The 16,810-nt window shown below is 43.3% G+C and overlaps 1 protein-coding gene across 3 annotated transcripts in view; it reads left to right on the plus strand.

The window, feature by feature from the left end:
* The window catches only part of BEND7 (BEN domain containing 7), a 62,026-nt gene that overhangs the window by 26,834 nt on the left and 18,382 nt on the right, over positions 1-16,810 (plus strand). For all 3 annotated transcript variants that reach the window (XM_039519356.1, XM_039519354.1, XM_039519355.1), the window contains exons 4-6: positions 4,841-4,963; positions 9,324-9,589; positions 12,618-12,843. In XM_039519356.1, the coding sequence (XP_039375290.1) occupies positions 4,841-4,963; positions 9,324-9,589; positions 12,618-12,843 (615 nt within the window). The remainder of the gene's footprint in view (positions 1-4,840; positions 4,964-9,323; positions 9,590-12,617; positions 12,844-16,810) is intronic.

Below are 16,810 nucleotides of genomic sequence, written 5' to 3' on the forward strand. Positions count from 1 at the left end.
CTGGCTTGCCTCCAGAATGGAGGGAGATGGGTCTTTAAAGACTCCTCCATAAAAATAAAAAGTCTGCTCTCTTTTTAAAATTAAAAATTGATTTATAACAAGTAGAAAAGAGTTGCATTTGTCCTCTAAAAATGATAAAGGTAGTGCTTGGAACAATGATTGAGACCATTCTACAAGATGTTTCTTACTCCACTATTGTAACTGATTGGAAGAGAGATGATGGAAGAAAAATAAAAACTCTTCATGAATATGTATGAAGTTGGTAGAAGTCTGCTTTGATTTGAAATACTGGTGGTCTCTTTTCCCATTTACAATACATATGGTAGATTTACATGGGTAATTTCTATCAATGCTAATGGGAATTATAATGTAAATCCCACATGCCTCAATGGGAAAACAGACCCTTTGGTTTTCAGTCAGGGCCTCTGTGCCTTCATTAAGAATGTATTATATTTGTAACAGGAAAGATTAACAGGTATTTACTGGCAGTGTTTGCTTAGTCAAAGTTTCTACCTACTAGAGACAAATATGCAAAATCTGAAAATATCTACTCTTTCAAATATTATTATTTGCTAAGCTCCTGCAATTTGCTGGATTCCCATACAAGTGAGAAAGTAAGACCGGGCCTGTCCCAAGGAGCTTATTGTTCAAAGATGAGTAGATAGGATGACCTTGAGAAGCCCAAAGGGAGGGGAGACTGGGATTTTTTCGTTATTGTTGATAATATAACTGACTCACTTTTTGTCAGACACTCAGTATCGCTATTTGCCTTGCTAGAGGCGGCAGGGAGCGGTGGTGTTGCTGCTGAATTTTTATACCAAGCACGTACACATTTGGAAGCTCCCTTGATCCTAATCTTCTACTGACAATAAGGCTTTGTCTACACTACACAGCTTCTAGCGACACGTTCATGTCGCTAAAAGTCAGGCAGTGTAAATGCTGTTTGTCAGCACTTTTGCCGACAAAATAATTCCACCCCTTACGAGCGGGGTTCGCATTGTCGTCGAGAGACCGCTCCTGCCGACAACGAGCTGTTTTCACTGCCGCTTGCTGTGGCAAAACTTTTGTCTTCGGCGGGGTGAGGGTTAAGCACCTGTGAATGACAAAAGTTTTGTTGTTCAATTGGGTGTTGGTGGAAGTCTCTTCAAGGACTTGGAGGGCTGGTCTACAGTGGGAACTTATATAAGCATAGGTATGTCTCAGGGATGTGAAAAATCCACACCCCTGAGAGACATAGCTACATCGACGCCTCCATGTAGACCACTTTAGATTGACAGAAGAATTCTTCCATCAACCTAGCCACTGCCTCTCGGGAAGGTGGATTACTTACGCTGACAGGAGATCCCCTCCTTTTGGCATAGGCAGTTGTACACTGATGCTCAGCTGCAGTGGTTCAGCCGTGCTGCTATAGCATTTCAAGTGTAGACAAGCCCTAAAGCACTACAGTGGCTGTGTGCCACTCCAGCTATTTAAGTGTAGGCATACCCTGAGTGATCTGCCACAAGACTAAAAATAAAAACCTTCCTTATGTGGTGTTTGTCTTCCCAATTGTTCACAACGTGCTTAGCACAGTTTTAGAGCTACGCAAAGTCCCATTCCTCCCCTCAAAGAACCTTAAGGCCATGTCTACATTACTAAATTATATCGACCTAACTTACGTCAGCATACAGCCACCGCGGTTATTAAATTGCTAGTGTGTGTGCACAGTTGGCTCCTTGTGTCGGTGGTATGCTTCCTCATTAGGAGCACTTGTATCAATTGTATTGTCAGTGTGGGACAGCTCCTGAAAGCCAGTAACAGTCGACATAAGTAACACAGTGTCTACGCTGACATTGCATTGACCTAATTACATTGACTTTGACACTCCCACTCAGGAAGTTGGTGTTACTAAATTGGTGTACAGCAGGGGTCGGCAACCTGCGGCACAAAGGTGGCACGCAGGCTGATTTTTAGTGGCCCCACTCAGCCCACTGCCGGCCTGGATTACGGAAGCCCAGACCAGCAGTGGGATGAGCCGCTCAGCCCGCTGCCGGTCTGGGGTTCCGGCTGCCGGCCCCTTGTCAGCCAGGGTCTTGGCCGCCGGCCCCGCTCAGCCCACTTCCATCCTAGGGTTCCATCTGCCACCCGTGCTGCCACTCTGGCACACGAAACCTTACATTAATGAAGACTTGGCACACCACTTCCTAAAGGTTGCCGACCCCTGATGTACAGAGGCACTTACGTTGAAAGGAGCCAGATTTAAGTGAAGACATTTCCACAGCTAGGTTGACGCAAGGCAGTTTACGTTGACCTAACCGGGTAGTGTAAACCAGGTATAAGTCTGAATAGGCAATGTACAAAGGAAGGATGAGGGATGGGGTCAAACTTGGACTTGTGCCAGATCAGTAAACCCCTTTTTGTTGTTTGTTTTGTTGTTTTTTAATTGAGACTGCCTTCCTAGTCTTCGGAATCACTTTTTTTATTTGAAAAAAAGAAAAAGCAAGTTGCTACCTTTTAAGATTGCAAACAAAACCATAAAATATGACTCAAGTGTAACTGGTGCAGTTGTGTTCACTAAATTCACAGAGTGCCTGAAACAGCAGGTCTCAGAAGTGTGAGGTGCCCCATTCATCTCAATGTGGTGTTAACAGTACATTCCCAGGGAGAGAATTTTAAATGGTAACATTCTTAATTACTTTGCTGATGGCAATCAAAATATGTAAGAAAGGAGAGGAAGGGTCATATTGTGAAGTTCTGTGCAATCTACTAGTAGTGAATGACATTTCACTTTGGTACCACAAATGGGGAGGCTCTTGGGAGAATTACCACTACTTATTTTCGCCCCAGTCTGATCTATGGGGATGTCACATAAAGCAGTGTGATTGAAGAATTAAATTTTCCATTAATCTTTGATTCGCAGTCTTTATTTTGATTTTTTTGGTGGGACGGTGGGAGATTCAGTTGTTTAGTTTGCCAATACTTCTCTGTGGAAAGGCCTAGGACGTTTGGAAGAAGACGCTCTTAGGAGAGACGTGAAGGAAGAGAGGAGTAAAACATGGTGGGCCACATCAGGCATGGTTTTCCAGGGACTGGGTGAAATGTGGAAGATGCTCATTCACTATAAATTAGCATGACTCCATTGAAACCAGTGGAGCTGTGCCAGTTTACGCTAGCTGAGGAGCTGATCCAGAAGGTACAAGCTGAAACTAGAAAGTTATTAACAAATAGGAGGGAGTTCCAAGAAGAGCAACAAAAGTAATTGAGGCTGGAGGGACTTCTGAGAGAAGATTAAATGAGTTAATTACTTGTCTGTACTTCCACTTGGCAAAACTTGTCGCTCAGGGGTGTGAAAAAAAGACATTCCCCTGAGCAACATAAGTTACACTAACGTAAGTGCCAGTGTGGACAGCGGTATGTCGGCAGGGGAGCTTCTTTCACTGACACAGCTACCGCCGCTCATTGTGGGTGGTTTAATTGTGTCACCAGGAGTGGTCTTTCCCGTTGGCTTAGAGCAGCTACACGAGAGATCTTACAGCAGCACAGCTGCATCAGTACAGCTATGCCGCTGTAAGCTCTCTACTGTAGACATATCCTTAGAGTTTGCTAAGTGATAACTAAAGGGCACACGATAACTCTGCTAGTCAAGTTGGAGAAAAAATAAACAATGGTACTCTCCAAAGGTCCGCACACCTGTGATACAAAAATGAAATGACTCGTATTAGGTTGTTCAGATCTTCATAATAGGGTCAGCCCTCTTTTGTGCTTTGCAAAACAGTAAAATAGTTACTAATTTAAATAATCATCATTAGTCTTCAGTATTAATGGTCATTGAAATGAATAGGGGCAGTTCATGTCTGGTTAGAGGTTCAGACAGATACCTTTGCAGCAGTTGACATTCTATTTGTATTTTGAAGGTTTTCTTTGCACCTTTAAAGGCTAGAAACGTAATTCTTTTATAACAAAAACTTTAGATTCTGCAGCACAAGATACAGCTAGCAGAGGAAGGTGCCAGCTCTTTGAGCTTGTGGGAGTCACCCCTTTTCAAGACCTCCAAGTATGTGAAAGACGAAAACAGTCTGGAGACTGAGGCAGAGTTAAGGGTTTTTCAGGGGGGTAGAACTAGAGGTAAAAGAATGAAATTAAGAAAAGGAAAATTAGGCTGAAATATCAGTAGGAAATTCTGGACAAAGCAATCTGTTGAATTGTCTCCCAAGGGGAGTTGTGCGAACATTATCTCCTGGGACACAGCATGAGAAAACGTTCTGTAGGAAACAAACCAGTACTGTCAGAAGGATGGAGCAGATTATGTAGATTTTTCTTGCTGATGGTTCTTTCCCATCAGTAATTTCTGTGACCAGAGGATCTGATTTTCATTCTCAGTTCTTCATGTTATAAAGCAACATGTGTAGGTAACATCCAATTTTAGAATTGGTAGGCCCTTATTTAATGCATAATATAAACCTTTATTACACAGACGGCTACCCATTCTTTGTAGGGCTGTTCTAGGAGATGGGTTTTTTTGTGCGTGATAAAGTGAGTACGTTTATAATGAGATTTGGAGCTATTGTTATCTGAGATGAACTAGCCTGACGATAGAGAGCCCTGCTGTGAGAGCGCATTGTGTTCACGCTTTTGTGCAGTCCTCACCAACCCCTATAACACCATGTCTCCCCGAGTATGTAAGCATATATACTGGTAACCGGATAAAACCCAATAGCCCCCTCCTCCCAAAAATGAATGTTTTGGTAATTATTGGCTGTGCTTTCCTTGGGTCCAATTTCCCGATAGCGTACATTGCTAGCTTCCAAATCCCGTCCAGCTCTTTTGATTGTATCATTATTTTATTTCATTTCTTCTTCAGGAGAACATCCCGGGGTCAGTTCATCAGTTGGACCAAACTGTTGTACTTGTAATTGCCAGTCAACTTTGCAGGCCATTCTCCAAGAGCTGAAGACCATGAGAAAGTTAATGCAGATTCAAGCAGGTACCACGATCTCTCTCTTTCTCACACTCCTTTAATCTGTGTCTGATATCTTTAGTCAGGATATTGCCAGAGCGCTTTCACTACGAAGAATGGTCCGGTGGCTTGGGAGACCAGGATTCAAGTCTCTGCTCCTTGGGGTCAATTTTTCAAAAGTGCCGAGGTGCCATAGGAGCCCATTAAGATCCTTAGGTGCCTAAGGTTTGGATCCACAAAGGGACTTAGGTGTTGCTATGCTAAGCATTGCAATGCCTAACTTTTAGATGCCTAGAAAATCACTAGAACAACAATGTGATCCACAAAGCCCGAGTTAGGCACCTAGGCTCTCTGTACAACAAATGGGAAGAGACAGGCACCTTAGACTGCAGTTCACAAAAGTCCGCATGCTAAGTGGGGAGATGCCAGTCATAGGGGTGTGTCCAATGATGAGCTGCCAAAATATTAACAACCGGTTCCCTCCTCCTCCCCCGGGGGGGGTCCCCCCCATCCAACCCCCATGTTCCTTGACACACACCCCCCCCCCCCCCCCCCCCCCCCCCCCCCCCCTGTGTGCCCCGCCCTACCCCCCCCCCGCCCCCACCTCCCCCCCCGCGGCCCCCCCCCACCCCCCCCCCCCCCCCCCCCCTCTCCTTCTCTCCCCTGACTCTGACTGCTCCCGGACCCTTGCCCCATTCATTCACCCTGTTCCCTGCCCCCCTGACTCCCACCTCTATCCACCCCCACACCCCACCCCCTCCCCCCCCCCCCCCACCCACTGCCTGGGGACTGGGTCCCGGTCCCACAGGACAGGACCCACGACCGCGCGCGCCCTCCCAACTCCTGAGCCCACCGTGACCAGAGCAGGCACGCCCGCGGAACAACCCGCCCGACTCCGGGACCGGCACGGGGCGGGCCGCTCGGCCAGAACTGCGGGGCCCCTCTCCCGGACCAGGTCGGGCTGGGCTCGCCCTGGCCCGGGCCCGGGCGCCCGGCGGCGGCGCCGGCCCGCGGCCGAGCTGGCCCGGGCGCCCGGGCCGGGGCCGGCGCGGCGCCCGGGGGCGGGAGCGGGCCGCGCCCGGCGGCCGGGCGGGCGGGCGCGCGGGGGGCCCGGCGGGCCGGGCCGCCTGGCTGCCGGCGGGGCCGGAGCTTGGGGGGCTGGGGGGGGGGAGGAGTGGAGCTGACTGGGCCATGTGGGCCATCGCCCCGCCCCCCCCCCCGCCCCTGCCTGCTGTCTTCCGTTCCTTCCGCGCGACGGAAGCAGGGGAGGCGGCGGGAGAAGAAAGGGAGAAGGCGAGGGAGCGGGCAGGGGAGAGGGAGGGGGAGGTGAAGCTGGGGCTGGGGGCAGGGGGACAGCTGCCCGAGCTTTTAAATTTTTTTACTTTAAAACCTTTTTGACAAACTGTTCTAAATTTTAAAACTTCGTGAAAACTTCAAGCTGAACAACGGCCGAACCAACTCTGCCTCTCTCATGGAGATATGTGCCTAAGTCTGGGCTGCAGAAAGGCCACTCTCTCTGCTTGTGATCCACTAATGGGAACCCCTCTTAGGCACCTTGAGTTATTTCTTATGGGAATAAGTGAGGCAGGCACCTAACGCCACATAACATGGCCCGGGAACAAGGGGAGAAGGAGGAGGAACCGCAGCTCCTTTGTAACTTTTAGCTCAGTGGTTGGGATATTCATCTGGGATGTGGGAGCCCCTGGTTCAGTTCCCCACTCTGCCTGATGGGGAGAAGGGATTTAAACAGGTTCCCCATCTCTAAGGAGTTACGCTGTTCATAATCTCTGAGAAGAAGGCAAATCAGGCCTGTGTAGGCTATCTGTCGTGCTGGAGAAGTCACAATGTAGGCAGGGAACTGTGCAGCCTAGAAGTATCCAGCCAGGAGGAAGAGAAATGCAGGTCTCCACCCAAGAGAGATGACAGCTGGGAAGCCAGAAGTCTGAGAGTGGGTGCCCTTGGTGAACCATGAGGGGGAAACACAGGAGCAGTCACCTGAACTATGACAGCCCTCAGTTAGAATTGTGTGTGTGTGGGGGGGTTCTTTTAATTGAAATACGGTGAAAGTTGAAAGGACAAAAGAAGGTGATTGTATTCATACAGTATCATACTTGAAATAATGTTACTATGAGCTAAGGATAGATGAGACAAGTATTGTAATGTGTCAGCTACTGTGAGTAAAGATGTTTGGGTTTCAAAGAAGTGTGAGAGTCCTCTATGCATATGAGAAATCCCTTTACACAAGTAGTTACATTGATTTCAGGGCGATTATTTGCATCAATAAGGATGACTCGTGGATAAAAAATGCAGGACTAGACCTTCTGCAATAAAAACTAGAATCCAGGATAACAGGAGTGTTTCTCTTTCCATGCTGTGTATCTGTAATGTAAATAAGTTCATAAATTAATGGACCTCTTGATGAAAAGCTTTGGAAATAGTTTATAGTTTGTGGTATGTAGACACTTGTTTGACGCTCTTGTTATTTAAAAGAAAAAAAATTCGCACCTAAAATACAAATGTGTACACAAAAGCATAAGGATTTATTCTGATAGTTAAGCACCTTCCTATTTAAATGACCAAGTACAAATTGCAGCCCTCGTAATCGTTGCCAGAAACCTCTCCAAAATCCATTAAGTAAATACCACTGTGAATGGGATTCCTATTAAGAAAACTTTGCAGAGGATGGCAGTTTGCAGTTCCCTGGAAGCTGTAGCATTTTCAATGGGGCTTTCAATTGCCCATATTAAAAAATAAGGTTCTACATTAAAAAGTTACATTGACACAACTTCAGTCGCTATCGAGTGTGAAAAATCCACACCCTTGAGTGATGTAGTTAAATTAATCTAACCCCCAGTGTAGACAGTGCTAGATCAATGGAAGAATTCTTCTGTCAACCTAGCTACCACCTCTCAGGGAGGTGGATTACCTATGCTGACAAGAGACATGATTGTTCTCTATAAAGACAGCAGAGGGATAAACACCAGGAGTTGTTTCCATTAAGGGCCAGTGTTGGCTCAAGAACAAATGGATATAAACTGATCATCAACAAGTTTAGGCTTGAAATTAGACTACGGTTTCTAATGATCAGAGGAGTGAAGTTCTGGGACAGTCTTCCAAGGGAAGCAGTGGGGGGGCAAAAAACTAGACTGAATTTTCCAGACTGAGCTTGATAAGTCTATGGAGGGGATGGTGGTATGAGATTGCCTACAATGGCATGTGGCCCATCTGCGGCTGCTAGTAGCAAGTATCTCCAGTGGCTGGAGATGGGACGCTAGATGGGGAGGGCTCTGGGTTACCATAGAGAATTCTTTCTCAGGTGTCTGGTCAGTGAGACCCACCAGAGTGCTCGGGGTCTAACTGATCGCTATATTTGGAGTTGGGAAGGATTTTCCCCCAGGTCAGATTGGCAGAGATGCTGGGGGGCTTTCACCTTCCTTTGCAGCGTGTGGCCAGGATCACTTGTTGGTTTGAACTAGAGTAAATGGTGGATTCTCTGTAACTTAAACTCTTTAAATCATGATTTGAAGTCTTCAGAAAGTCAGCCAGAGGTCTGGGTCTATTACAAGAGAGGTTCTGTGCCCTGTGATGTGCAGGAAGTCAGACTAGATGATCACAATGGTTCCTTCTGGCCTTAAAGTCTATGAGGTGGGAGAACCCCTCCCATTGGAGTAGGTAGTGTATACACCGAAGTGCTGCTGCAGCTGCGCTGCTGTAGCGTTTCAAGTGTAGACAAGCCCTGAGCTGCTTGATACTGATTATTTAGCCCTGATTCTGCAATCTGATCCATGTGGCTGGACCTTTACATCTTCACAAAGTCAATCCAGGCAGATCTGATTGCAGGAGTAGGGCCTTAATTTGTAAAGCACTTATGTGTCCTTCAAAGATGCTGTATAAATATAAAATATTAATATCTGTGAGAAATAAGACCCATTAGGCTTCCAAAAAAACCCACAACTGGTATGAAGTCCATGTAACTGTTTCCCAGAATGTAGAAATTAAACTGTTAAATATTTTTTTACTAATTCTTGATAAACTAGTTTTTAAATGTTCTTTTTGAGCCAATTTTCTTTAGAAAAGAGCATGATTGCTAATGCATCTAGAGTTGTCTTATTTATGTCAGTAAAAGATGTTGAAAGACCATAAGATCTTTGATAATGTCAGAGGATATACAATTTCACACAACTGTAATCATTGTTCAAGTTCTTTTTTCAATATTAAGAGTTAATTATGCAAACCTGAGAAAATATAAATGCTTCATATGCACAAACTGTATTGTAAATAGTGCTGCTTAGCCACAGGATGAATACAGCAAGTTAATAACTATGTTTAACCTGCAGTGGTGTACGTGTTCTATAAGTATATTCACAGCTTTTTTTTCCCCCTTCAGTTGGCACCCAAAACAGACAGCAGCCTCCGATCCCCCTGATCTGTGCACAGAAGTCAACAATATCAAGAAAGAGAAATAAAAAGAAAAAATTGCCCCAAAAGACTCTTGAGCCCATTACTGTGAATAAGAAGCTCAGCACTGTAGAGAAGGAAAAGAAACTGTCAGCAAACTCTGAAAGATCCAGCCTGCAAGCAGCTGAACATATGCTAAAGCCAGAGACCCATGTTTCAGGATTTGGTATCATTCTTGAATCATCTTCCTCAGATGTAAGCTGATATTTCAGTTGCATAAAATGCCAGAGAACTTTACAGCACTATAACTTAGGGATCAGTGTTGAAGTCTGCTTGAGGCTATATTGTTTCCTCTACCTCAAAAAAAGTGGGGATTTGGGTTTGGAGTCATGAAAGGGGAGTGCTGCTTCCAAAGCCTTATATTCTCTTTTCCTGACCTCAAAGAAACCAGCCTTTAGGTCCTCTGTAGGGATCGGGAGCTCTGTTTGTCTCTGAAAAATAAACTTGCTGTCCCCATCTGCCATGCTACCCAGGGCCAAAGTAAGTCCAGGAGCCCCTGCAAGGAGCTCTGTAAGGAATTCCCAGCCCTAGCCTTTCTTGACTAATGTAATTATTCCACACCTAAGCTTTGCTCCTGAAAAAACATATTTATTTACTTAATTTTACACACTTGCATAATTCTGTTGGCTTCAGGGGAACTGCTCGCATGAATAATGTTTAAGTATGTGTGTAAATCTTTGCATGAGTGGGGTATTTAACTTTCATCCCAGTTGTATCCAGGTAAAGGCCTTGATCCTGCTGTTGAAGTCAGTGGGGCTCTGTACGAGTGCAAGAGGCTGCCCAGGCAGATCTAGTTGCAGGATTAGAATTAATAGCTATTAGAGTATAAGACTGGGGCATTGGAAGGTTGCAGGTGGCATTGATTAATGAAGTGTCTATCTGGTGACCATAGGGGTGGTTGATTGGCTTTGTTTAATGATCAGATGAGTGATGTCTGAAAAGTTCACTGATGAATAAGCTGATCATTAATTTCTTTAATATATTTTTAATTTTGAGAAGGCAGTTTCCAATTTCCTAAGTACAGTGAGCTAGAAGAACATAATTAAATTTTGTATCAATGAGCGTAAATGAAAAGAATCCTGTAGATAATGTTGTACCTTTCTAGAAGTGCAAACTAATAATAAAAAAGAGCAGTCATGATAATTCAGTTATATAGATGCAAGCTACACCACTAATTAGATTACAGTGTCATGCAAGAGAGTCTGTGTAATGATATATAGCAACTAGTTCAATGCTTTTCAAAGGTTCTTCTGTTGTAGTATTGTGGTTAGAAAGGTTTGAAGCGATAGTAGATATTGGGTAACTTCTGCCTCAGATATGCAATTTACATTTATAAGACTTCTATGCCTGTGACTTGATTTTTAGGTTGGATCTCCAATTTTTCAGGAAGCTTTGTGCGTGCAATGGAATTTCATCCACAGTTTTGTGGGTTCGTTTCATTCACGCTAGTTCTGTGGTGATTCATTCTGGCCGCAGTGCCTTGTAGATGGCAGTTTTGTACCCTGAAAATGGAAGCTTGGCTTAAAAATTGAGCCACATCTTGCTTCCATTGTTTGGAACTGACATGCACTGTTTGCCGCACTTGTTGGTTCAGTATGTTTCCAGCATCTGAACCCTCCCCACCATCAAAGCAGCTTAGTACAGTTCTGAAAATAAGCAAGATGTTTTTATTATTATTTAAACCATATGGGTTTTATTTTCAAAAGAAGAAAGTTGAGGTTTGGGAGTGGATATATTTACCCGTGGAAATAAAATGAAATCTCTGAACATTTTGAATGGATTAAATAATATCACTTTAAAAAAAAGAAAGAATGAGGACATTGTTTTATCTTTTCCTTCTATTTATTTATAGGCATTTCTATTGTACTTACAACCATTGTGTCTGAGTGCCTAGGAAAACTGAAAGGGAATTTTGATAGTACAGTATATGAATACTCTCATTGGAAAATTGTACAAATTGCGTCTTGTATGTACTGACTTATAAAATTACTAACCAATGCCAATATTATTTTCACTACATCTTTGCCTAGAAAGTGATCCCCATTCCACTTCAGTTGTAAATCAAGAATAACTTCTCTGAAACGAATGTTAAGGTTTCAGTTGAGGTACCCTGGAGTCACATCAGTGGATCAGAGCTCAGAATCTGGCCCATGAACCTGATTAGCCCTTTTAAAATATAATGATCCCTTACTTATAGTTAAACTTTCTTGTCTTTGCTTTACTATTAATATAGATAATTTGTTACACTGTACATGAATAGTTACCCACTGGTTCTTTATACCCTAATTATTATCTGCTAACAAGAGCTATTCCATTTGATAAATCACATTCAAAGTTGTCCATGAAAGCTCAATTAAGTACTGAGTGCCTTTGATTGAAGAATAATTTGCTACTAAAGGAATGCAGTCACAAATCAGCATTTTACCTTCAATTTGTACCTCAGCCACATAAATTAATTTATTTAAAAAAGCCTAAACTAACATTACGTTGACTCTGTTCTTCCCCCTCCGACCTCCCCCAATGCACAGGTGTTTTTCACAGGTAATTCACAGCCGTATTAATTAGATTTGTTTGTCATTTCCTCCTTGCAACACTGGGATCTTGTTAGACCATATCTACACTAGCACTTACGTTGGCAAAACTTCTGTTGCACCTGGGTTTGAAAAAAATCACCCCACTGAGCGACATAAGTTTTGCTGGCATAAGCGCTTGTGTGCACAGTGCTATAGCTACTGCTGATTGTTGAGCTGGTTTTATTATGTCGACAGGAGAGCGCTCTCCCATCGGCATAACGTGGTTACACGAACAGTCTTACAGCGGCTCAGCTACATCAGTACAGCTGTGCTGCTGTAAGCTTGTACGTGTAGACATGGCCTTAAATTTCTAAGCCCCCATGCAAGCCTCTGGAGACTTGCTCCCTTCTCATACTCCCTGATTGAACTAACCTCGTTATCTGTAGCCTGCTTCTTGCTTGCATATATATACCTTTCCACTACATGCATCCGATGAAGTGAGTATTCACCCACGGAAGCTCATGCTCCAATACATCTGTTAGTCTATAAGGTGCCACAGGACTCTTTGCTGCTTTTACGTTTTTTATCATAACTCCTGGATAAGCTTCGTGGATGTGATCACTAAGTGACAATGAAGTCTTGCTGGATGTGCATGTAAAACAACATGTGTGAACACTATTTGAATGAAAATATTTGTTTTCCTTTGGTAGCCAGAAGTGCAACTTGCTGAAGGCTTTGATGTCTTTATGCCCAAATCTCAGCTGGACTCTATATTATCAAACTATACTCGCTCAGGAAGCCTGCTGTTTAGAAAGCTGGTGTGTGCATTTTTTGATGACAAGACCTTGGCTAACTCTTTACCCAATGGCAAGAGGAAAAGAGGACTCAATGACAACCGAAAAGGACTAGACCAAAATATTGTGGGTGCAATAAAAGGTATGTTTCTGCTTTGTTTCCTATATATATGTGTCTCCATCCTTAGCTGAGAATATGTTCTAGTAACTGAATAATGCCAGGAAATTAGAATCTCCGGCGTTTGGGTCAGATAAATGTGCATTCTTCTTTTTATAATTTTTCTATAATTTTTGAAGTGGTCCCTCCACGCCAGATTAAGCTAGAGGCTCATGCCTAGGTCCCCAGCCCCTGAAGGCATGTGATGAGATAAGAATCTCAACTTCAATTTTTTTTTCTGGCCTTCATGGATGTAAAGAAAAACTTGAAAATGTGACCAGAGAGTACTGGATATCCAGTTTGAGTCAGAAGACAGCCTGAAACAGTTGCTCCCACTAGAGAAATTCACTGCTCATTCATTAGATTGGAGCCTGCTGCCACTCCATGGAGATGCAGAGTCATGGGAGAACTCTCCTGAGTTTTACCTTGGGTCCTGGATTGCCATAATTCTGTCTTGATCCTCCCAGATCAGGGTTGAGGCACATCAGCAGGGTAGAGTGGAAAAACTTGCCATTCATCTGACTGCGTCATATCTAGTCTATGAATAACTAGATTAGTAGTTTGTGGCTGGCTGTGAGATGGGGAAGATCTTATTGAAGAAAATCTAGTAAAAGAAATGAGTTTTGTATCTAATTCTGATGTCAGTGAGGTTGTGGTCCTGCTTGTCTTGTGGGAGTGAGTTCCATAGCCTAGGTCAAGCTCCTGTGAATGTTCTGTCCACCTCTGAGTTGTCTCCCCTATTGATCAATAGTTTCAAGATAACCAGTAGAATATAGCTGTTAGAGAAAATTATGATCCAGGACTTTGAATATTAGGACAGAGACTTTGTATTCAACTTAATCAGGGAGCTAGTGCAGAAAGGAAAGCTCCGGGGTGATCTGTGTTAAGGCTGCTGCATTTTGTATCATCTGGAGCTTTTAAAGGACATGCGATTCATTCCTAGTTATGAGATGCCATGAGCTAACCTGGAAGTTAAGAATATATGGACTATGGAGACCTGGGAGAAGGGTCGGAATCTGCGGGGAGCATGGGCCTTTACAGCAGGGGCAAGGGAGAGACAAGAGGAAACAGAGGGGAAATCAAATCAGCGTTTTAGATATCTATAAACTAATGCAAGAAGGATGGGGAATAAACAAGAAGAACTAGAAATGCTAGTGAATAAACACGACTATGACAGTTGCATCACAGAGACTTGATGGGATAATACACATGACAGGAATATTAGTATAGAAGGGTACAGCTTGTTCAGGAAGGACAGGCCGGGGAAAAGGAAGGAGGTGTTGCCTTGTATAGCAAAGATGTATGCATTTGAACTGAGATGGAAATAGGAGACAGACTTGTTGAAAGTTTCTGGGTAAGGATAAAAGGGGTAAAAACGAAGGGTGATGTCATGGTAGGGATCTACTACAGACCGCCTAACCAGGAAGAAGCAGGATGAAGCTTTTTTTAAACAATTAACAAAATCATCCAAAGCACAGGACTTGGTGATGATGGGAGACTTCAGCTACCCAGACATCTGTTGGGAAAATAACACAGCAGGGCACAGATTATCCAACAAGTTCTTGGAATGCATTGAAGACAATTTTTTATTTCAGAAGGTGGAGAAAGCAGAGGCTGTTCTAGATTTGATTTTGACAAAGAGAGAGGAACTTGTTGAGAATTTGAAAGTGGAAGGCAGCTTGGGTGAAATTGATCATGAAATGATAGAGTTAATGATTCTAAGGAATGGCAGGAGGGAAAACAGCACAATAAAGATAATGGATTTCAAAAAGGCAGACTTGAGCAAACTCAGAGAATTGGTAGGTAAGATCCCATGGGAAGCAATTCTAAAGGGAAAAATAGTCCGATAGAGTTGGCAGTTTTTCAAAGAGATATTATAAAGGGCACATGAGCAAACTATCCCACTGTGTAGGAAAGATAGGAAGTCTGGCAAGAGACCACCCTGGCTTAGCCAGGAGATCTTCAATGATCTGAAACTCGAAAAAAGAGTCCTACAAGAAGTGGCAACTAGGTCAAATTACAAAGGATGAATATAAACAAATAACACAAGTATGTAGGGACAAAATTAGAAAGGCCAGGGCACAAAACTAGTTAAAACTAGCTGTAGACCTAAGGGGTAACAAGAAAACATTCTACAAATACATTAGAAACAAGAGGAAGACCAAGGACAGGGTAGGCCCATTACTCACGGAGGGGAACAGACAATAACAGAAAATGTAGAAATGGCAAAAGTGTTAAATGACTTTTTTTGTTTCAGTTTTCACCAAAAAGTATAGTAGCGATTGGAAGTCAAACGTAGTGAATGCCAGGGAAAATGAGGTAGAATTTGAGGGCTAAAATAGGGAAAGGACAAGTTAGATGTTGTCATGTCACTAGGGCCTGATGAAATACATCCTAGAATACTCAAGGAGCTGACTGAGATATCTGAGCCATTAGCGATTATCTTTGAAAGCTCATGGACGACAGGAGAGATTCCAGAGGACTGGAAGAGGGCAAATATAGTGCCAATCTATAAAAAGGGAAATAAGGATAACGGGGAATTACAGACCAGTACTTCAGTACCTGGAAAGATAATGGAGCAAATAATTAAGTAATCAGTTTGCAAACATCTAGAAGATAATAAGGTGATAAGTAACAGTCAGCATGGATTTGTCAAGAAAAAACATGTCAAACCAACCTTAATAGCTTTCTTTTGACAAGGTAACAAACATTGTGAATGGGGAGATGCAGTAGATGTTATATCTTGACTTTAGTAAGGCTTTTGATACTGTTTCACATGACCTTCTCATAAACAAACTAGGGAAATGCAGCCTAGATGGAGATACTATAAGGTGGGTGGATAAATGGTTGGCAAACCATTCCCAGAATGTAAGTCAGTGGTTCACAGTCAAGCTGGAAGGGCATGTCTGGTGAGGTCCTTCAGGGATCGGTCCTGGGTCCAGCTCTGTTCAGTATCTTCATCATTGATTTAGATAATGGCATAAAGAGTACACTTATAAAATTTGCAAACAATAGCAAGCTGGGAAGGGTTGCAAGTGTTTTGGAGGATAGGATTAAAATTTTTAAATGATCTGGACAAACTGGAGAAATGGTCTGAAGTAATAGGATGAAATTCAATAAGAATAAATGCAAAGTACTCTACTTAGGAAGGAACAATCAGTTGCACATACAAAATGGGAAATGACTGCCTAGGAAGGAGTACTGCAGAAAGGGCTCTAAAGGTCATTGTGGCTGGAAAGCTAAATATGAGTCAGCAGTGTAACACTATTGCAAAAAAGCAAATATTCTGGGATGTATTAGCAGGAGTGTTGCAAGCAAGACAGGAGAAGTAAATTCTTCCACTCTACTCTGCGCTGATAGGGCCTCTACTGGAGTATTGTGTCCAGTTCTGGGTGCCACATATCAGGAAAGTTGTGGACATACTGGAGAAAGTCCAGAGGAGAGCAACAAAAATGATTGAAGTCTAAAAAGACATGAGCTATGAGGAAAGATTGAAAAAATAGGTTTGTTTAATCTGGAGAAGAGAAGACTAAGGAGGGACATCGTAAGAGTTTTCAAGTACATAAACATTTGTTACAAGGAGGAGGCAGAAAAATTATCCCCCAGGCTCTCTGAGGATAGGACAAGAAGCAATGAGCTTAAATTGCAGCAAGGGAGGTTTAGGTTGGACATTAGGAAAAAGTTCCTAACTGTCAGGTTAGTTAAGCACTGGAACAAATTGCCTATGAAGGTTGTGGAATCTCTGTCATTGGAAGTTTTTAATAACGAGTTAGACAAACGCCTGTCAGGAATGGTCTAGTTATTACATAGTCTTGCTTTGGGTGCAGGCGACTGGACTAGATGACCACTTGAGGTCCCTTCCAGTCCTACTCTTCTCTGATTCTGTGATTGTGACCATGTCAAAGTCCTGACTTATATTTCTGATAGAATCTCTGGTATTGACTCTGAACCT

Source organism: Mauremys reevesii, linkage group 1, assembly GCF_016161935.1.
Source record: "Mauremys reevesii isolate NIE-2019 linkage group 1, ASM1616193v1, whole genome shotgun sequence".
Taxonomy (NCBI): Eukaryota; Metazoa; Chordata; order Testudines; family Geoemydidae; genus Mauremys; species Mauremys reevesii.